The 22,299-nt window shown below is 36.3% G+C and overlaps 2 protein-coding genes and 1 long non-coding RNA gene across 5 annotated transcripts in view; 2 read left to right on the top strand and 1 right to left on the bottom strand.

The window, feature by feature from the left end:
- Positions 1 to 6,433, top strand: part of CEP89 (centrosomal protein 89) — a 16,671-nt gene extending 10,238 nt beyond the window's left edge. For both annotated transcript variants that reach the window (XM_015873936.2, XM_015873937.2), the window contains 5 exons: positions 87 to 254; positions 909 to 1,050; positions 2,129 to 2,218; positions 3,488 to 3,657; positions 4,395 to 6,433. In XM_015873936.2, the coding sequence (XP_015729422.1) occupies positions 87 to 254; positions 909 to 1,050; positions 2,129 to 2,218; positions 3,488 to 3,657; positions 4,395 to 4,626 (802 nt within the window). In that variant the 3' untranslated portion in view covers positions 4,627 to 6,433. The remainder of the gene's footprint in view (positions 1 to 86; positions 255 to 908; positions 1,051 to 2,128; positions 2,219 to 3,487; positions 3,658 to 4,394) is intronic.
- LOC107319265 lies at positions 2,128 to 12,042 on the bottom strand. Its single transcript, XR_001557711.2, has 4 exons — positions 11,964 to 12,042; positions 10,614 to 10,847; positions 7,318 to 7,498; positions 2,128 to 4,254 (listed from the first exon to the last, which is right to left on the bottom strand). It is a non-coding gene; the product is annotated as an uncharacterized LOC107319265 (long non-coding RNA).
- On the top strand, positions 12,038 to 22,299 carry SLC7A9 (solute carrier family 7 member 9). Of its 2 annotated transcripts, XM_015873942.2 has the most exons (13): positions 12,038 to 12,125; positions 12,953 to 13,065; positions 14,181 to 14,328; positions 15,073 to 15,315; positions 15,931 to 16,056; positions 16,381 to 16,480; positions 17,100 to 17,144; positions 17,462 to 17,585; positions 19,101 to 19,204; positions 20,008 to 20,104; positions 20,813 to 20,962; positions 21,511 to 21,685; positions 22,057 to 22,299. In XM_015873942.2, the coding sequence occupies exons 2-13, from the start codon at positions 12,961 to 12,963 to the stop codon at positions 22,119 to 22,121; spliced, it is 1,482 nt and encodes a 493-aa protein (XP_015729428.1). In that variant the 5' UTR covers positions 12,038 to 12,125; positions 12,953 to 12,960; the 3' UTR covers positions 22,122 to 22,299. The 2 variants fall into 2 exon arrangements, with proteins under 2 accessions (XP_015729428.1, XP_032303048.1); XM_032447157.1 differs by lacking the exon at positions 20,813 to 20,962.

Here is a 22,299-nt window from a genome sequence, read left to right as displayed (position 1 = left end):
TGAGCACAATAACCTTACCAGAATTTGCCTTCATACTGAAGTAGGTGTAACACAAGAATCCTGTTCTATGTGGTTGGTTTTTGCAGCCATTTACAGCAGGAGCAGGAGAAAAAGCGCGTTGAGGTGGAAGATCTGATGGGAAAGATTGCATCGCTGCAAGCTGATAACAAGAAACTGCTTTTACAGAAAAATAACTTCATGGCTGACAAGACGGCCCTGGAAACTGAGATGGAAATGACACAGAAAACAAACAGGTTTTTCCCATTTTGCATTATATTCTCAATTTCTCAATACTTTAATTTCTAAACATATCAAAGCAGCAGTACCTGTAAAAATATTGTCTCACATCCAGTGTGCCATTTCTGCTTATTGTAGAGCAACCACATCTCCTCAGATACATCCTCATCACACTTATTTGTCTGGGTTTGTTAATTAGCTTCGCTAAACTTCTTACATTTTCACATATGTTTGTCTTTACATGCAAATTAAGAATGCATCTTCAGTGATGGTAGTTAGCTGAAGTGATTAATCTTACATGTGTATCCTGAAAAACAGAATATTCCAGTATCTGCAGACTTTTGCATGTACCTGAGTGGTTCAGAGGGAGAACAGACTTTTAAAACTAACAACAGTACTACTGTTAGATTTTTTAATAAATACGAGCTTGTAGCCACTGCAGAAATTATTCTTGTGGATAATTGTTACAGTTGCTATTCACACAGCATATTACAAAAACAAAGTTACAGACAATGATACTTTCAGCACTCAAAACATTTCAAGACAGCACATCTACAGTAGTACATCTGATTGGTTTTGGGACTTGTGCAAGTTGAGCTGTGCTTATCATGCATGTCCTCTGAACGCCATTATTAATTCCCATTCTGAAGAATCTCCTGTTAATTTCATAGGCGATTAAAGAAGAAAATAGGTCTTTTGAAACAGCAGTTGGAGGAAGCAATTGAAAAAGAAGTTGCAGCCCATCACTATCTGACAAACCTTATCGGTCTGGTGGAAAAGATAGCTCAGGAACGCGATCATCTTATCTTTTTGGTAATTACCTTTCATTAATTTGATTTATGTTTTGGTTACCATCTTACTAGCACAACTCTTAATTTGCTTTACTGAAAATAGACAATTTCAGTTGATTGGTTTAGCTACGTAAATGGATATTGGAAATATAATAGAAACAAGAAAAGATTATTTTCTAGAAGGGCAGCTGGAAGTATGCGCTCTGGTTTCAGGGGGTAATGTAATTTAGCCTTAATTCACATCATCATTATTGTCTGCAATAGTACCCATTATTTAATCTGATTTTAGATACTGGCTTGAAATGCTGAAATGACATATATTGAAGAACAGCATGAAACCATAAATACTTTGTATGTATTTCTGATTCAGATGGTAAGCTGTGGTCCTTAGTGATATGTAAGAACCTTCTACTTTGGATGCAAATACACATTAATGCTCATTTTAGTGAGCAGTAATTTTGACAAACTTAGGGAGAATTTTGGAACTTCTGTTTAGTCTACGTGCCTGGCTTGTATATTAGCTGGCATTTTAGTATAGACACATAGTTTCCTTTATAAGATCTCAGGGATGGTTTCAATTTTACTTACTAATACTCTTTCTTCAAAAAAACTCATTAAAATAAGGCTCCTTTGGCTTCTGTTGCTGGAAGTAATGGACAGGAGAACTGCAGGTCCACCTACAAACCAGACTGCAAAAACCATCCAGTTGCAACTCCCCTGCCATGGGCTGGCTGTCACCCACCAGCTCAGGCTGCCCAGGGCCCCATCCAACCTGGTCTTGAACACCTCCAGGGATGGGGCACCCACAGCTTCTCTGGAGAATCCGTTCCAGTGCCTCACCACGCTCTGAGTGAAAAAACGTCTCCCTAACATCTAACCTAAATCGTCTTTTAGTTTAAAGCCATTCCCTCCTAGTCCCGTCACTGTTACACAGTAAAAAGTTGGTCACCCACTTGTTTATAAGCTCCTGTCACGTACTGGAAGGTTCTTAGTTCATCAGACTTTTGGAACTCAGAATAGCTTTGTCTTCCTCAATCTACGTATTTTGTCTCCTTTAACTAATGATTATATTTAGTTATATCTACACAATATGTTTGCAGGCCAAGTGCTTGGAAAATGAGAACCATGGAGTTCTTAAGAAAATAGTAGAAGGCAGTCTACACTTAGGAAGGTTGGAAGAAAAAATGAAGGTAAACCAGCTTTAATGTGAATGTTCTGTAAAGCTATTATAATAAGTCAGTAGCAACTTTGTGCTGTTATGAAAGATGCTGATTTTGAGTTTTTTAGAAATGGAATCACAGTCATCACTCATCACAAATAATTCTTAATTGTACTTGAATGCTGCTTTCAACAGGTCACTGAATGAACATCATTAACAAGTCTAACTGTGGAGCAGAACATTTAATGCTAACTCTCTTCCCTTTGTAATTGGAAAAGATTCAACTCAAGTGTATGGCTTTTGCATTTCTTTTTCTAAATAGTCATATAGAACATGAACTATCCTGCAAATGAGGCTTCTTTTTTAAGTAGGTCACGTGGTTTTTTGTTTGTTTTATCAGTACATAATTGATGAAATGGTTTTGTTCAACAGTTGTTTTAAATAAACTTTAAATATGTATTCCATTCCCAGTTACTAAGATAGTGGTCTAAAACTGTTTGTTACTTCAGGACGAGAAGTAACATAAAATCTGTAGTACAATTTAAATGGCTCCTACATAACTCATTATGCAAAACATAAGAGAATTAGACTACTAAGAATGTAGCTTCTTAGAACTTCTTTGCAGGAGTGTAGGTTATATTCCCTTCAGTACCAGCTGCTACATCCATCATAAGTGCTCATCTTCAGTGCTTGCTATATGCCTGTGATGCCGTGACCTTAGGCAGCCTATCTCTATTACCACTTCCAGCTATGTTATTCCCTCTCTTCCTGCAAATTGTCATCTCCATACACTACTGCCTGCTTTACTTCAGAGAAAATTAATGAGACAGTCCTGAACAATTCAGGAGCCTGCTCTGAAGGTTCTGAGTGCCTGCGGTTGCAGATGTCAGCATGCACTGATAAATACAATTGCTGGACAAATGTTAAACACCACAGAGCTTTCATCAGCTTGATTTAGTGGCAGGGGATTGGAACTAAAGGATCTTTAAGGTTCATTCCAACCCAAACCATTCTATAATTTGTGCTCTGTGAAGTATAGCTCTGCACAAACCCATTTTTGCAGCTGATTCTTTTCACTCAGAATCATCCATACTGGTTTTATATGCATAACAAAGTGCAAGTGTAATGCCATCACAATCTGTTAATAAAAACAAAAACAATGCAACATACTTGATGGATTTAAGAAAAGCATCACTGAAGAAAATACTAAACTGTGATTCAGTCTCTTACAGTTTCCTTTTGTTGGTAATGAAGCACTCTTATTTCTGCTATCAAAACATTTTTCCTGTTAACTCTGTAGATCTATAAAAAGAGAGCAGCTGGGAAGCTTGGAGATATCAGTCTCAAAATGACTGAGCAGGAGAAAGATTTTGCTGGGAAGACTGCTCAGTATCAGCAAGAAATGAAGCACCTCCAGCGTCTGCTGCAAGACAAACAGGAAACACTTGATGAAGTGCTGCAGCAAAAAAAGTAAGTCCATTAGAGGCAGAAACAATCAAACAGACTTGACAGGGAAAAAGGGGGTGGGGGCAGAAGTAAGAATCTATATGTATGAAAAATAGCAATCTGAGCCTCATTTCTGATGATGACTGTAGTACACTGTGTGCAGTCAGGAGCATCCACAATATGCTTCTTTGACAATGGCATGCTTTATTCTAAAGTGAACTTAACAAGCACTTTCAGATTCTGCATCTGTCAGATTTGTTTAGAAGTTAATCTTCCACGAAAAGTTCAGATACACCACTGCCGCTCTAAATGTATGTTTCCTTAAATCACCACTGCACGAACAAACACAGAAGTTGACACCATTTCCATCTGGCTCCCACAAAGAGCCATTAGCTGAGCACAGAGCCTGAACTGACCTATTGCTTGATAAGACTTGTTTAAATTAGTGGACAAGATACAGAAGTCATATCTGGCAGAAGAGGAGGTGCATGTGTTATGGAAACATACCTGTTACAGGAAGCAGAACTGCAGTCACAACAGCCTGATTCAGAGGCAGTCACAGTCTCACAATCGTTGCTCTCTGTGTTGAATTAACCTCAGTCCTCTCTGATGTTACATTTACTAGGATTTTAAAGGAAAATAGGACTTAAGTTCAAATTAGAACATTTCAAACATCTAAATCTATGCAATGCTTATGTGCATACTATAATTGCATACTGTTGAAAAATTGTTTTAAGATTTATGTTCATTTTTCTTTTTAGAAAAGTAGAAGGTGAACTTGAAGTCATTTGGGAATCCACATCCAAAGAAAACAGGAGAATGAAAGAACTTTTACATAAATCTTTGGGAAATAACAATATGTGGAATAATGTTACAGGTAATGAGTTGTACTTGGATGAAATCTCTCAGAAGGATCTTCTCTATGGACATGACTTTAGCTACTGTGATGTGAAACAGTCACCTACTAAAAACGAAACTCAACAACAATCTTAGCAATAAGAATAAGGATAGCTTATGTTATCTTCATACCAAAGATAGGATTATTACAGAAAGAACTCTGTGCCTGAATTTGACAACACTGAACAGTAGAACAGTTACTGTCTTCAAAATTAATGTATTTTTTATAATCAGTAATATGACAACAGCATATTCCCCAGCTATAGCAATTATGAATATAAATCTGCACTTTTAATTTTTTTTTATCTTTTTATTTTTTGAAGAAAAAGCTGTTCCTTACTCAGGCAAAAACGTGGTACACTTCCACATTAACATAAAACAACTTTCCAGTTAAAGAGAAGAAACCTAAGCAGCTGATAAGCTTGGAGTTGTAACACAGGCAAAGCACGTTCCTAGCTTTAGATTAACCGAACAGCAAAGAAGAAAGCCTCTGTGTGGTAAATAATGTCTCTTGTTATACATCTTAATTAAAAGGCCTAATTTTAGGCAGTTCCTTCATTCTGTAGTTCACCAAATGAACTATAGAGGAAATACAACCAAAACCAAAGAAAAAAGAAAAGAAGCAATTTTGGTGTCTGTTCTCCAATCTTAACCTGATTTGCAAGGATGTTCTTAAATTGATTGCGGGACAAAGATCTTCCAAGAAATATTTAACTGCAAAGCAGATGGGGACACAAACAGCTTTATGGTGTGTGAAAGCACAGCTGTCCACAAAGCAGAATTGTAGGAATCCAGCCATCAACACGTTTCCTCCCTCAGTTTTAGCAAGGCTGATGAAATAGATGCTGACAGAAGATGCAGTCCTCCTCCTGACTGAGCAGTCTGAATCCCACTTCAGATTCATCTGCTTTGCAAGAAGTCACACTGACTTCTTCCAGAGCATTTTCTGTAGCAGTGCCAGTCCTTAAATTAGTATGATGTGTATTCATTTTCCTAAGAATTGTTTTTTCTCAATACTGCACATCAGTATGAAAGTATTTCAGTATTAAGTCATATTATTTCTGTTTTGGAACTCATACATAATTTTTTGGATCAGTTTTTTGTTTGTTGTCTCATGTACATAATAAAAAGCCAAATGGAACCAGAACATTTTAACACTGTACTGAAATCTGTAACTATAGAAGTTGTATAAAACTAGAAATGTTTAATCATCACATTGACTTTGGTAAAGGTAACAAAAAAAAAAAACAAACAGAAAAAGTTAAATACAGAGAAGAATACATACTGCTACTGTAAAGGACCAGAAAAACGTCCTGCTTTCTTGAGGCATTTTTTTTTCATAGGAATCAGTACTGGGAAATTATTGTTTATTTAAACAAACAAACCTTAAAATTAGAAGCATTTTTAACTTGTTAAACATGCTCCCTACACACACACAGCATTGAGGTCAACTGCCTGTAAACATCACCTAAGGTGGATGAACTCTGAATGCGAACACCAAACATTGTTAAGAAGCTTTAAGCACTTTTACAACTTCTCATTACGAATCAAATGAAATACAGTTACATGCTATTTCAAAACTGGTGTCATAAAAGTGAAAGGTTGTTTAGCGATAACAGAAGTTCATGCACGTTGGATACTCAAAGCTTTCCAAATACAGTCCCTCCTGTCAGCGCTTAATCCATTTATCATGCAATACAGTAGTGTCACTAGGGCATTATCTGCTATCAGCTGAGGTAGCACCTATGCAGGTTTATACCCAGCTCATCTGGCAAATGTTTTGGTAATACTTAAGAATGTTGAATGAAGTTTATTTTGGGCATCTTCAATCTTTTAGTTACCAGGACTGTGTAGTTTTTATTAATATACTTGCACATGTTCAATAAAACTGCTTTTTTTCCTACCTCTGGAAGATAGAGGCTCTTCAGTCTGTCCTTAGGTTAATACATCTATAAACACAGTTGCTTAGTTACATTTTATTGCAACTTGGATTAGGTACATAAACCCATTTAGAACAAGAAAAGAAAAGCAATATAAGAAACAGAGACACTGAATAATAGGTAGGACAGTCTGAACTTTAACTGTTCCAGTACAAGGTCTTTTTATTTTGTGTATTTCCAGCATATGGAGTTAGGCACTACTGCTGAGAAATGCACATGTAACATACTTGACATGACATTTCAGTCAAGTGAGGGACCAATAAAACACAAACAGCACTTCTGAAACTTATTTTAATTAAGGAAAGCAGCATGAATACTGACCGATTATAAATAAAGTGCTGGCAGGCAGATAAGTAAAGAGGCAAATGTATCTCACAGCAGTGTGGAATAACTGTACAAGAATGCAGGATCAGCAGCTATGAGAAATGGCAACCAGGAACTTCACATGATGACTGTACAACATAGTATTACACTCTAGTTCAACTGTCAGATCTGACTAGCTTCCTTACCATTTTCCTTTTACAGCCATACTAAAAACCCAAATAAAAACAGTGTGACAGAAACCACTATTAGCATTTGAAAGATCTGACAAAAAGTTTATCTTAGCAAAAAGAATATTCCTCTTATCCAAAAGCCAGTAGCCAAGTTGTTTTCATCTCACTTCTGAAGCCATACTGTGATTGTCATTGCTGTGGCACCACCATAGCATCAATTGTGGCAGTTAAAAAGATACTTATGCAGTCCATCACTGCCAGGAATGGGTACTTGGCCTTACTAACATGTAATGATAGTCTGGAGTCCACTATTCCTAATGCATGCACACCTTCTTTAACATAATTTTCCTTACCTAATTATTTTATTTGAAACTGTATGGAAATCAGGTCTCTGCAACCCCTGGGTATTGGAGGTACTGCCAGAACATTCTCTCCCAAAGATGATAAAGCTGTGTCAGACTCAGAGTCCTGATAACTGCTACCTCACACTTGGAGAGACTGTGACTCATCTTCTTTTTCTGTTGTAGTAGCCAACTGGAAGATAGGAAAGAGACTCTATGTAAGTTGCAAGCAAACAGCACAAGTTAGGATAAGACTTGAACAAGGACCAGTAAAAATTATCTGCCTGTTGTGTGTTCTTCTCTATGAAGTAGTATCAACAGTATATTATAAGAGGGGATTATTTGTGGTCTAAACATTGTTGGTGAAAGGAAGGATACCACTTTCAAAATAAGCACGGGTCTGTTCTTTTCATCTTCACTGTTACCATCAATTTGTATAATCAAAAGTGCATAAATTCTAAACAATCTTCTAGGCTTACTGGTTCTCCTCCCATCTAGTCACGATTTTTGTCATCTTGTAATTCCTAGAAGAACTGCATATTGAACTGTTATGGCATTAAGATACTTAAAAGAAAATCAATTTTTTAATGACTTTGGCATACATGTACACTGTATACAATTACAGGACTCAGAGGTTCTTGCCACCCTGCTACCATATACATGAATTAGAGCCGCAAACGTTGTTAGAAGTAGTAGGAATTTCATTGTTCTTTTCAGACTTAGCATGTAAAGCTAGTCATAAAATCACTGTGTGGCCTTTCAGACCAAAGCCACCATATTCCAGGTGTGAGGGTAAAAAAATAAAAGGAAGAAAAATACAACAGATCGGGAAGACATTTCTATCCACTCCACTGTAGTGATTTGTCTGATCAAATACTGAAGTAGATCTGCTTAGCAAACCTTTCCAACAGCTTTATTCCATTCCCTTCTTTGTCACAGAGGCCCAAACAAATATACTGTAAGCAAAAGCAAAGAAGGGAGAAAAATATCATTTATTTCAAAAATATATATACTTTGGGCAATAAAAATGACATACTTGTCTAATCTTCCCTATTTACATGGTGGTATGACAGTCAATTGGCAGCTAAGGCCCACCATGCCACTCTCACTCCCCTAGTTCAAAGCAGGGCAAGAAAATATATTTAAAAAAAAAAAGAACACTGATGGGTTGAAATAAGGTGGAGTTTTATGAAAGGGGAAAAAATGCAGAGGCTGCATATGGAAGCAAACAGAAGCAAAAGTCATTCTCTTCATCCCATCTGCAAGTGATGTTAACTACTTCCTAGGAAGCAAGGCCTCAAAAAGCATAGCAGTTTCTCAGGAAGACAAACACCTGGCTAACAAGAAGCCCCACAGCAATTATTGCTAAGTAGAATGCCAAGCAAGTATTGGATATCCCTCTGGTCAGTTCTGGTTGTCTGTCCAAGCTGTGTCCCCACTGCATCTCCTGCCCACCCCAACCTCCATGTTGTGCCAGCACTGCTCAGCATTAGCCAAAACACTGCTGTGACATCAAAGGTGTTCTAACTACAAGTCAAAGCACAGCACTTTGTGGCCAGCCAGCACAACTGACTGCCACAAGACACAAGGAACTTGCAACTGTGAGTATGACCTGCTTGATACAGCTATTCAGAAAGACTGTTTTCTTACATTCCACTCAAAACATCCCTGGAATTACTCAGAAGAAAAATGAAATGCACTTAAGGTCAACAGAAGTGAGATAACTTCTTAGAGCACATCTGTTAACAGTAGGAGTCAAAGAAGAGCAAGTGCAAGTAAACACACCATTCCTCTGATAAAATGAAGTAACCTGTTAGGTAGCAAGGTTAGAATGGAAAGTATCCATTCTGAGATACCACTAAGCCGTAAGTAAAACCTTTAAGTTAGAACAGTCAATACCATTCATTTCAGAACTGCCAGTCCAAAGAAGAATACGTGCATTACTGCAAGCAATAAATACCAACCCCAACAAACATTAACCTTTATTATTAGTGATAATGGTAATAAAAGCTAAATGTATATGCTATTTTCTTGTTGTTTCCTGAATTAAAGTTGAAAATTACTTTTTATGATGTACTTAGTAAACAGTATTTGAAAAGGTTCAAACTGCAGTGACAGGAACAGCCCACAAAGTGCTTCATCCTTAAGTCCCTTGAAATTTGAACTCTTTCATACATATACAATTGAGAGGGGAGGAATCTTCTGCCATGGCAGCAGAATGCAATTCCTCCTATCCACAAAGGGAGAAAGACAGTAGAATTCCTGAACTCAGTATTGTGGGTTTTTGTTTTTTTAAATGGCTCAGAAAAGGATTGCTGATAAAAGTCCAAGTCCTATAACAGCTCTATACTATCCACAGACTAACCCTTAAAATAAAACTAGATAACAAATGGATATGCTTCTCCATTTTTATAAGGAAACAGGCTATCTGAAATCAAGCTACTGACAGAGATTAAACACGTCCATTCAACAGATGAGAACTTTCCAAATGAATATTCAACACTGACTCAATAAATTGGTGAAAAACTAACATATTCAACATTGCCTGTATTATATCTGAATAAACAAACTAAAGGAAGGTGTGATGCAGAAAATAAGCTGAGAACATCATGAGGGATGTTCAACATCCACCTGCAGGTAAAATTCAAGGATTACTTACTTTAAAAACACTGCATGTAAAAAATAAAATCCTAAATTGACTCCTTGTCACGTAAGGTTTTTAAGACAACAATACTCCATTATCTTTCAATCAAAATTAACCAAGGATTTGTACTTGTTTGTTGGCCTGGAAATTCCAGGCAGCAGATGACATGAAAGGTCTATTTACCCCATTTTGAGAGGAAAAAAAATAGCCCTATATATGATTCCCCTTCCCATTCCCAAAACGCTTTTTCTTTTCACATGAGCTAATTCAGCAGTCTGTGTCATTTCCATAAAAACAAAGGAGCGGTGAGCAGATCATGTGTCTTAATCATCAAGCCTAGAGAACACAAATACGTAATCTAATATTCAATACAAAGCCAGTTATATGCAATTGATAGATGTAGAAACATCAGTAGACCATGATTACTAACAAAATTCTTTGAGTTTTTGTAAAAGATGCAGAAAAAGGAGTTAATTGTTGATCTCTGACTTTAATATTCTTTATTCTTCTTTGGTAAAACAAACAAAAAAATAGCATGCAACTCTGCTGTTCAGATGGAAATTTCTAAACAAGTTGGTTACAAGGAAAAAAAAAAAATCTTTCTTGAAGTTTAATGCTGCTTTTAATTCTTACCAAAATAAAGAGGAGACAGTAAAATTGTTACCTGCAAAATATAGCTTTGATTTCAGTACTGATATTGTTTTGCAATCTCATCCTCATCAGTGAACTAGATGAAGGGACAGAGTACACCCCAAGTAAGTTTGCTGATAATATGAAGCCATGAGGAGTGGCTGACATGCCAGAAGGCTCTGCTTCCATTCAGCACAACCTGGACAGGCTGGGCAGCTGGGCAGAGGAACTCGCTGAGGCTCATCAAGGTAAGTGCAGCATCCTACACCTAGAGAGGAATAACCACACACAACAGTACAGTTTAGGAGCTGAACTGTTGGAGAGGAACTCTGCAGATAAGGGCCTGAGTACCCTTGGTGCACAACAGATTGGCTAGGACCCAGCAGTGTGCCCTCATGGCTAAGGCTGCCAATGGGATCCTCGAATACATTCAAAAGAGAATGGCTAGCAAAGTGATGGAGGTCACCTTCATCTCTGCTCTGGTGAGGCCACATCTGGGGTACTGTGTCCAGTTCTGGGCTCCTCTATTTAAGAAAGGCAGGGAAATACTAGGGAGTCAAAAAAGTCACAAAAAATGACTGGGGCCTGAAGTAACTCCCTTATGAGGGAAGGCTGAAAGACCTGAGCCCATTCAGCATGGAGGACATTGAGAGATGATCTTCTTAATGCTTATAAATATTTAGAAGACAGTAGTCAAGTGGATGGGGCCCAGGTTCTTTTTAGCAGTGCCTAGCAGCAAGACAAGTGGCAATAGGAACAAACTGGAACACAGTTCCATACAAACATGAAGATAAACCTCTTCACCATGAGGGTTACACAGTACTGGAAGAGGCTGCCCAGAGAGGTTGTAGAATCTCCTCTGAAGATACTAAAAAGTGCACTAGGATTCTTTCCTGTGTGACCTGCCCTGGGGAACTGGCTTTAGCAGATGGGTTGGACTCTATCTCCAGAGTTTCCTTCCAATGAAAAATTGAAACCGCAGATGAAAGAAACACAAGCTGCCCACTCAGCTGTCTTCAGGTTAATGAAAAACCAAACGAGAGATTTCTGCTCACACTTCTCCATCTCCTCGAGATGAAACGAGCTGCCTTTATGGGATGCACTTTACATCTAAACAGATACTTTTAACATATCCACACCACTACAATTACTTCAAGTTTATCTTTACACAGTTTCTGAACCGCAAACAACTTGACATGAAATTAAAATGCACTTAAATTACGACTTCCTCTCACTATATAATAAAATAGTTAGGTAATAGACAAACATTCTGAACAAATGGGAAAAAAAAACTTTTTGTTTTAAAGATAAACTAATTGGACTATTGGTTTACCTGTGGTTCCCATCTCAAAACTTCTTGGCTGAGAACAGGTTTAATGATTACCTTTTATAACCTCTGTACTTAAGCTGCTGTTGCTTCTGCGTATTCTTGTTTCGGACATGGAACTGTGTTGCTCTCTAACTGGCTGGTAAATCTAACGGGAGGAAAGAGAAACACTATAAGAGATCCCTGGAGCCTGAATTACATCAAAGAAATACAAATAAGGTAAGTGACAGCATGTTTTACTAGAAGATAACAACATACTCTAGACAAAAAACTTGAAAGAGAGAAGTTGGGCACAAAGCTGTAATAGAATTCAGTGACCCAAGCCCTGCATTCCTTACATGGGCAATTTTCCATTATTTCTTGAATCTTAAGTTGGACCATACGTTGATTTTTAAAATCTTAAAATCATAAACCAGGTCTCTATATAGCAGAAACATTTCTGAAGACCAGCAGTACTGAGATGGACATTCCATCAATTTAAAAGGCTAAAAAAAAAAATGCCAAGAATTGCTGGATACTAGCTGAATTGCCCAAATACGAAGCACGCCTGCATTGTCTGTTTAGCTGCAAAACAATCATCAATGTTCAGATTCTAACAGTTACAGATGGAGAGTCTAAGGAGAGAGGGGATTGACTGCATTAACTGTGGGAATCAGGACTAATCTGTTTTAACCTCCACTTCCATCACTACTTCAGGCTGGATTTTATTCCAACACTTTGTGAAACAAACAAAACTTTCAAGAAAATACTACATTCAGAAATCTAAAATTAACATTTTTGAAGTCAAATTGTTCACAGTCTTATCCTGAACAGAATATAGTGTTCACAAGAAGACATTTACCCCAGTTCAACACAGGGAAGAACAGCAACACTTTCTGAAACAAAGAGCTGCTATTTAGACACTTACAGGAAAGGACACCTGGTCAAAAATGCTTGTGTCTCCAAGAAAGCAGGAAAAAGCCTAATTTAATAAAGATTTTTAACTGTTTTTTTTCCCCTTTATTTATTTATTTTTTTCCCCTTTATTTATTTATTATTTCAACAAGTAAATCAAATGGGTGAAGGAAGCTTGAGGAAAAGAAAAGACCAGGACAACAGAAAGGAGGATGGACAATCCATTCAGAGTCAGGAACCCCAAGCAACAAACCTAAAAAAACAGGTAAATGCCTACAGCCACTCCCTTAACATGCGCATGTGAAGGGCCGGCACAGGGAGGCATTAAGAATGTACATGTGATGATGTATCATCATATAAAAGTTGAATTTGCTCTTATGTGCAGTATCTTCATGGTGTGGCTGAATTACATTTTATGAACTTATTAACTGCTATGTATATAGCTCTGATATAAACACAAAAGAAAGTATATATAATTTTCAAGTCTTTAAATTACTTCTCACTATTTTACACTTCAGAGTTGCTCAGCTCAGCATAACATTATGGACTTCACTAATTCTTCCTACGCCAGCTTCTCAGAGGCTGAACAGGGTTGGTTCAGCTCACTACTGCAAATCTGTTAGTGTTTATGTCCATAAAACAGCTAAATGTATAGAAAAACAAACAGTAATTTTTCTTCTCCGGAAAATGACTGATACTTTTACAGAAAGGATATGCCACTTCATTTACCTCTGACAAGACTCCCACGGCGAAGTGTAATTTATCTTTCAGTTTAAGCAACCTGGAAAATGATACCCTGCATAGATACATTTAGGTGCTAAGAACCTGGACTGGCAAAATACCGAAGTTATTAGGCTAGCTATAACTTAATAAGGAACATTTAAGATGCCCATGCCAATGACCTTTGAGCCTCAAGTTTTAGAGTCATCTAATGTGGCAATTGCTACAAAATCTGAAGAATGTAATCTTTTCATTACTTATCAATATTAAAATCATTTCTGGAGCAAGGAGAGCAGAGCAACTGCTTAAAGAAAAAGGGTAGAATCCCTCCGAGAAGGCACATCTTAGAAGCTACAAAACTTCAGAATTCAAGTGTTCACCAAAATGTGACGCTTAAGTTAAATAAAGAGAATTGCTCACACGTACAACGTTAATATTGAGACCCACATAATTCAAAGGATGGGTTATGGAAACAAACATGCAAGCTGGCATGCCACAGGCCATGTACGTATTTGGAAGAAAAAAAAATCCACAGTTTACTAATTAGTTGAAACTTCATGTCAAAAGCTACAGCAAATCACTGACGTCAGTTAGTATCGTATTAAACTGAAAAGTAGTTACTAGAAATTACTTCACCAAAATGTCTCCTTTTATTTCAAGGTGGGCCTGATTAGTGGAATCTGTATGATCGTTGGTACAATTATTGGCTCAGGTATCTTTGTTTCTCCAAAATCAGTACTTGCCAATGTTGGAGCTGTTGGTCCTTGTCTAACCATCTGGGCAGTCTGTGGAGTTCTGGCAACATTAGGTAAACAGAGTCAACACAGAAGTTTGAATTTTTGCTTAAATCATTTAATTTACTACTCAGTGTCTGCATACAACTCACTTCACAAATTACGTAACAGCACCTAGACTAAGATCAGTAATACCCTGATGTGTTGTTTATAAACAACAGGTTAAGCTATTAAAATCACAAAGAATGTTTTTAGCTCATTTTTGAAGCAGGATTTAGTTTTATTCACTTTACCCACTAATTGCAAAGAGAAGACCTACTTAAATCACAGGCACGATAATACGCATAACTTACTAGAAGTGGCTTGGTATTCCTACTGTTTGTCTACAGTCACACAAGTCTAATTTTAATCACACAAAATTTAGTACTAAGCATCTCAGAATATTTCAATTAGGAAAAGAAAAAAGAATTGTTTGTTATGTCAGATACAGGGCATAGAAATAATCATTTCTGAGTAATACACCAACTACCACAATGAAACTAAAAGTGCCACTGTACCTTAAAAATGAGCTTAGTAGACATTAAACTTCAAAACTGTGCCACAAGATCTTTTTCCCCATAGGTTTCTATTGTACTCCATCCATGAGTCTTAAACACAACTAAAAGTAAATTCTAGATTATCACTTAAGTTCCAGTATGAGAAGGATATGTTACATGTATCTATTTACTTCTGCAATTGTGCTGTCTATAAGTAGCCCGTAGTTTAAGATGTGTATAAACCAAATAAAAAAAATAACAAGCGTTTTTCTTGTTGTTCAGGTGCACTTTGTTTTGCTGAACTTGGTACAATGATTGCAAAATCAGGAGGGGAATATCCTTACCTTATGGAGGCCTTTGGCCCAATACCAGCATTTCTGTTTTCTTGGGCAAGTCTGCTTGTCATAAAACCCAGTTCTTTCGCTATCATATGTCTCAGCTTTGCAGAATATGCATCAGCTCCCTTTTATCCAGGTTGTGATCCACCTCCAGTAGTCATCAAGTGCCTTGCAGCAGCTGCCATTGGTAAGACTTTTTTATTCTTATTTTCTAAGTGATAAATTCCATAACTGCAAAGCAACTTCTGTTCACCTTCATGCACTTCAGGGTAGTAAGAATTCATCTTTATGAGGACAGCAGGAAGCAACTCTACAATAAAAGGAACAGAACTGTGAAACAATGTATTAATTTTTATTTATGTATTTTTAATGCATAATTTAATGTATTAATTTTTATTATTTTAAAAGTACTAATAACAATTTATTTTAATTTTTGAACAATTTGGTAATTGTGGGAAGGACTCTCTGACTCAAACACAATAGATGGTTTGCTTCTAGCCTATATTTCCTCTTTACCAAGAAAAGTGCTTATCTGTAGCAGAAAAGGAGGAAAAAATGTTAGCAAAGGTATTTCTGTATTTATCACAATGCAGAGCAGTTAATATGTACATAATTGTCGTTATTGTTAAAGGTAGATAAATTCAAAACCTTTTTCCTCACTACTTTAAAATCAACTAATTATTTATGTTAGAAATTGTATGAATAACATGTACAATCTATGAGGAATAAGGGAAAAAATGCATACACCTACTTCTTTCAGCTCTGATAAATGTAATACAAGACATGAATTTATTTCTTTTAGTGGTAATTACAATAGTGAATTCACTGAGCGTGAAGCTGGGAAGTTATCTCCAGAATTTTCTCACAGCTGCTAAAATGATAGTTGTGGCAATCATTGCTGTAACTGGGATCGTTCTCCTCGCACAAGGTAATCAAACATACATTCACTTCCAACCATTATTTTAGTTTCTGCTGTAATCTTTAAGAATTTCCTACTGACAAAAAAGGCACAAAAATAAGGCTATCGTCTTTCTTCACTGTTGCTGTCCCAAAGTCTCTCTGAAACCACAGCACTTTCTTTTAGAGGATCTGGGGTAAGAATTTCAATACTACCAATAAATTCATAACATTTCTATGAATTGATTTCTAACAAAATGTTTCAAAAGACCCAGCAGATGCTGGAGTTTTTCTTCATCTAGTGGTGTGCAGCCAAATTACAACATTTCGTCACTATTATTTATCTTATTTCCAGGAAAAACCCAAAACTTTCAAGATTCTTTCAAGGACAGTAAAATTTCTGTTAGCTCTATTGGTTTGGCATTCTACAATGGACTCTGGGCATACGATGGATGGTAAGGTATCTTTACCAGCGTTACAGTTGCAGTTTAACTCTCTCCCATAGCAGAACTAACAGGATGCAAGTTAACACCTGAATTTTCATAGATAATCTCTTAAAGAATTGTGGATAAAGAACAGTATCCTCAGTTTAAAAAAATAAAATCCTCAAGTTACTGTTTACTAGGAAAAGATTTTATAGTAGATCCCAAAAGGCCTACTGCTTCGGTGCTAAACGTGGTTAGATACTGTAATGAGAGACATAAAAACAGCTAGTTCCATTTGTCCAGGCAAAAGCTCTACAGGTTACTGTTACATGTGGTCTACTGAAAATGTGTATCTGGAACTGTAAATTCCAAATTAAGATGTTTACAAAACAACTTAAAGACATATTGTTAAAGATTAGTAGACTTAAACTTGAGTCCTTGCAACAGGCACAGTGAACTAGTGCTTTTATTTGAGAAGGTTTACATATTGCAAAACGTGAAGCTCAAAGGAAATGTCTGGTTATTCCAGGACATCGTACCCAGGAGCAAAGACCAGCTCAATTCAAAATTATACAGGCACTTCTGTATTTAACTGGAAAGGCAAAACATCTGATTGCTAGTAATATCTTATTAATGTCTTTACTTCCAGGAATCAACTCAATTACATCACAGAAGAATTGAAGAATCCTTACAGGTAAAAATAATAATAAATAAATATGAAAGTTGTACTTCTAGCAATAAGGCTCAATATTTGTCCAAGCAAGCACTTATTTTGGCTTGACTGCAAAGGGAATGCATACTTAAAGTTTGAATACCAGCAGACAAAGAACTATCATATATTCTGGCTTTCACAGATGTGATTTCTTTATTTAATTCTGGTTTCTGTTGCTCTACAGTAAAGAAACGTAAACATACCTGAAGAATATCTGGGGAAAAAAGAGTCCAGTTTACTACAGTAACAACACCAATGACACAGCAATGCTAACCAAGTCTTTCTTTTGTATTCTCTAGAAACCTACCACTATCTATAATTATTGGAATCCCCCTGGTTACTGTTTGTTACGTTTTGATAAACGTTTCATATTTCACCGTAATGACTTCAACAGAACTCCTGCAGTCCCAGGCAGTTGCTGTGGTAAGTCCCCTTATTTTGGGAAAACAATAACAACAAAAACAACAAGCAAAAGTAATGCAGTCTTTGAGGTAACACTGTGTAAAGGCTACAGCTCAGCAGTTAACTGCTTTTTCCCCCGTAAGTACTAAAAAGTACATGGAAAAATAACTGCTGCTTTGCCCTTGCCAACGCTTCCAGTAGTTCTTAGAAACAAGCACGTGCAGAATCACAGTAGATTAGACCTTATCATTCTGAAGATAGCAGCCAGATGCAGTTCACTTCCCCATTAGATTTAATTTTATCTTAGCATGATTAGGAGAATTTTTTTCATTACTACATGACATACTATTGCCAAAATTCATTAAAGATTATTGTTAAGATTTCAGAAATTTGCACAAACACATCTATCCCTCCAGTTCCACTCATTACATGTTCCACGGGGCATTTGTCTCCCAAACCACCAATCAGTGTCTTGCAGCAATTCTTCACTGTTAGTTTTAAGTAAAAACAAAGAGCACCTCATCTACATGCAGAAAGCAGTGAAACACAATTAATAGGTATCTTAACATAAAAATACTCAACAATCACATGGAAATCTTTTAAAACATAATTTTGATGCAATTTAGTTATCTTTGTTTTTCCTCCATCAAGAGGTACAGTACCTAACCCAAAGTTTTATGTTGATAAAGAACCACTTCTCTGTGGTGTGCCACTAAGCTGACCACCTATGGTGAGCTAGCACAGAGCTAGCAATGAAGTGATGAGAAAATCTCAGTGGCTACTGGGCAATACAAAAGAACACAAGCAAACACCAAATGAGTGCCCTGTATAAACAAATCTCTCCATCTCTCAAAGTATCTTTCTTGCTTAATGCTGATGAGTACCCTGGATAAAACGACTATACTTTGATGTTAAGCTTGAGCAGAAGTGGAACTCTATGCTGGACCTTAATAGTTAACCAGCTGTTAAATAGAAATGCAAAATGTCCCTCCTGTCCAAGCTTTTAAATTCTCTTTCAGCAGACCAATGTACCTGCATTAGTCCTGATTCATCATGGAAAAATCGATATCACTGTAACAAGGTGCAGGCCTACTTTGCAAACTTTGCAAGTTTGTCTTTTTCATGTTCACTCATAACAATGCCTCAGGTGTTAAATCTTCACTACCATTATTATTCTTTCTCTATAGGTTGTATGTGTACAGTGCTCTGCAGCAATCATATCTTTTGTTTTGTTTTGCAGACATCCCCAAACCAAGTGTCTTAAACAGAATTGAGTTTCAGTGTATTTTTCACATCTGCCTCCCAGTGTTTCCTACGCATGCTGCATCAAAAATACCAGGACAATAATATCCCACTCTTCCTTGTAGAGTCTTACATGAATTAATTCAATTAATTTGGCTAAACACATTTGAATATATACAATGCATATATTTTATTGGTAACAATACAGTCTACTTTTAAAGCGGCACCAACATTTTAACATTTCAAAAAGTAGTTAAAATAACAAAAATGATTAATTTTAATCCCATATCCCAGACATTTGGAGACAGAGTCCTTTATCCAGCCTCCTGGATAATTCCCCTCTTTGTGGCCTTTTCTACAATTGGATCTGCCAACGGGGTATGTTTTACTGCAGGCAGGTAAGCTCCCATCCTAAATATCTTAAAATTGTTTTTTTTGAACAATTAAAAAAAAAAAAAAAGAATAATGTATTCATATTCAACCAGAATGAATATATAGAGAAAATAACTGAAGTACTTGCAAATCTAGACCCAGGGTATTTTGCAAAAAGAAGCTTTACAGGTTTGAAAAAACCTCATTTCAAAGTAGATTCAGCATTCTTTTTATTCAGCTGAATTTAAAGCTAATCATTAAGCAAACAAAAAAGATTAAGAATTAGAACACGACTACAGAATTAACAGCCCAGATAAGAACTTGAAAAAGAAGCTGTTCCTTTTGATCTATTGCTCAACATTGCTACTTACTGTAAAAAGTACATTATCTGAACACGGTAGGACTGTACAGACCAGGCTGTACAGAGACCAGATGGTTCTCTGATATGGAAGAATTTAAAACAAATACTCCTTATTAAAAGACTAAGGCACTAGAATTTTTTTTTTTAATTATTTTTTTTATTTTTTATTTTTTTTTTTACAAAACAACTGCAGTTAAATGAAATGTGAAAATGAATGTGTCTGAAAATAGAGTTAGTTTCTGTTCTGTGCATTAATATCAGTTATTTCCACTATTTCAGTTCACTGCAATATTCCCTAAATAGGAAATAGTGATGCACACTAGAAGAAACTCAATTCAGATGTAGCTGCACAATAAAAACAAATCTTAAGATCAGTGGTGCTCCGCACTTCCCCCACTTTTTGGGGAAGTAAACCCACTTGAACTCCACCAGGCTAACAAAGCTTGCCTTGCTTTTGTTTTTCTTCAGACTTGTTTATGTAGCAGGCCGTGAAGGGCACATGCTAGAGGTGCTCTCCTACATTAGTGTCAAGCGCTTAACACCAGCACCTGCTATCATATTTTATGTAAGTATACACCCCAAGTACTGAGAAATTATGACAAAAATGTTAACTAACACTTTCAAAGTTTCCTACCAGCAGTCGTGACACATCTTCACATCTCTGTGAGATTATGATCTGCAATATAACTACAGAAGACAGGAATATTGCTAAGCAAGTATTATGAAAAAGAAAAAAAAGATTGCAGAAGAAAAGCAGCTCCTTAACTGGAGAAGTTCCATTCCACAGATAAGCTTTCAAATCAAAATGCTAAGAATCCATAGTGTGAAAGTTAAATTAAAAAAGATTATAATATTGGCATCAAATTCTTCACTTCACAGGGTGTCCATGGAATATTTCCTGCTGTATTTCCATTGAGAATGCATTTACATCTTTCCATTTAGTAAACACATTTTAAAATAAAGCTAGACTATTTTTATACTTTACCTGTTTACATAAAGCTTAAACCAGATGAACTCAATTTTATTGCTCCATCCGCTCCCAGTAAATTCAATACCCCCCAAAAAAGTGAACAAGCAAACACAATTTAAGTGTCTTAACTTAAAACAGAATTAAAACGACATGCAAGTAGCTGCAATTCACACATACTCAAATATTTAATCAAAAGCACACAGAAATCAGTCTCTGAAAACTGTAACCATACAAACACACAGGGACAAAAGCATAGTTCAATCTTCTTCAATATGCTATGCTAACTTTTGTTTCTGTTTTTAGGGTGCTGTTACTATTATTTATATTATCCCTGGTGACATTAACACACTCATAAACTATTTTAGTTTTGCTGTCTGGATATTTTATGGTTTAAGTGTATTTGCACTTATTGTTATGAGGTTTACCAGAAAGGAACTCAAGAGACCAATCAGGGTAAGTCCAGCATTCAGTACGGCTTTTCTTCTGTTTCCATAAATAGCATAAACTAATTCCAGAAGTTTGGATACTTACACAACAACCTGAGGCAGAGGCCTCTGTCCCACACGGAGCTATAAATACATGGCTAGATTTCATCTTCAAGTTTTGCAACAGGAAAAAAGCTCAAAGACTCCAAAGGAGCCCATGCAATGTTTATTTTCACTCACTCAGACCACAGGCAGAAATTCTGTTTCAGATTTTCAGGGATGGCAATCTACAGTCAGCAGGTGTGAAGACAGGCTAAGAGTCTACTGTACTGGAGTAAGGTCCCAAATCCATTAGAACACAATGAATTATTACACTGCAATCTGCAACACAAAGAGATATTTTTAAATGATTTAAAAGACTTCATCCATATTCTTGCTGCTCTAGATCTGCCAGATCTAGTTCCAGAAACATCATAAAATAGTGAAACTCTGCCTCTCATATACACAACCTCTGTAAGAATGGTAAAACAACTAGCAAAATATTTTTGTGAATCTATATATATTTTTAACTTGCAGATACCCATCATCATTCCAGTTATAGTGACATTAATATCCATTTTGTTGGTACTGGCACCAATCATCACGGCACCTGAACTGGCCTATTTGTACTGTGTTTTATTTATACTAAGTGGACTTATATTTTATGTACTTTTCGTTCATTTCAAGTTCAAGTGGTCCCAAAAAATATCAGGTAAGTATACCTCAATTACCAAATTCAACAGAACATTCCTAAGTTTTACAGTAATTACTCCAACAGAGCTCATTTTATGGTCCATCCTAACTAATTCATATAGTGGGGGGACAGAAAGAGAGGCAATTTTTCCAGACAGACATTAGTAAAGCTCACTATGTGTCACTAAAGAGCATTTAATCCATTTCTGCAAATGAAAAGGATGTCCAACTTAAAGCAACGACAAAACCTTCCCACCCCTTGTTTGAATTTTAGATATGAAAAGACACACAAAAGTTTCAAAGAATATTTTAAACTAAGAAAAACAGTATTAATCAGAATATAAATACTCTTTTCCTGATAAGGTTTCTAATAATTAATTTCCTTCTCAGAGCCCATCACTATGTACCTTCAGATGCTTTTGGAAGTTGTTCCACCAGAGGAAGTTGCAGAATAAAATATTTTGTATGTGATAGAGTGTTTTTAAATGCTACATCAGTTGAAGGAGATTCCATTTAGTTTGGGGCACACTTTGACTTTCTGAATTTATATGTTCATACTAGTGTGCAGCCTTTTTGCAATGCTATTCTGTATGTGAAGTACATTAAATATAAGAATAAAAGATATGAAACATA

Source organism: Coturnix japonica, chromosome 11 (genome assembly GCF_001577835.2).
Source record: "Coturnix japonica isolate 7356 chromosome 11, Coturnix japonica 2.1, whole genome shotgun sequence".
Lineage (NCBI taxonomy): Eukaryota > Metazoa > Chordata > Aves > Galliformes > Phasianidae > Coturnix > Coturnix japonica.
The sequence above is the reverse complement of the archived record's forward strand: the minus strand, read 5'-3'. Positions and strand labels throughout refer to the sequence as shown.

Coding starts and splice junctions, on each gene's coding strand:
- SLC7A9 (XM_015873942.2), top strand. CDS start 12,961: ATGGGTGAAGGAAGCTTGAGGAAAAGAAAAGACCAGGACAACAGAAAG. Junction 14,329..15,072: donor TGGAGTTCTGGCAACATTAG/GTAAACAGAGTC, acceptor CTTGTTGTTCAG/GTGCACTTTGTTTTGCTGAA. Junction 19,205..20,007: donor GTATGTTTTACTGCAGGCAG/GTAAGCTCCCAT, acceptor GTTTTTCTTCAG/ACTTGTTTATGTAGCAGGCC.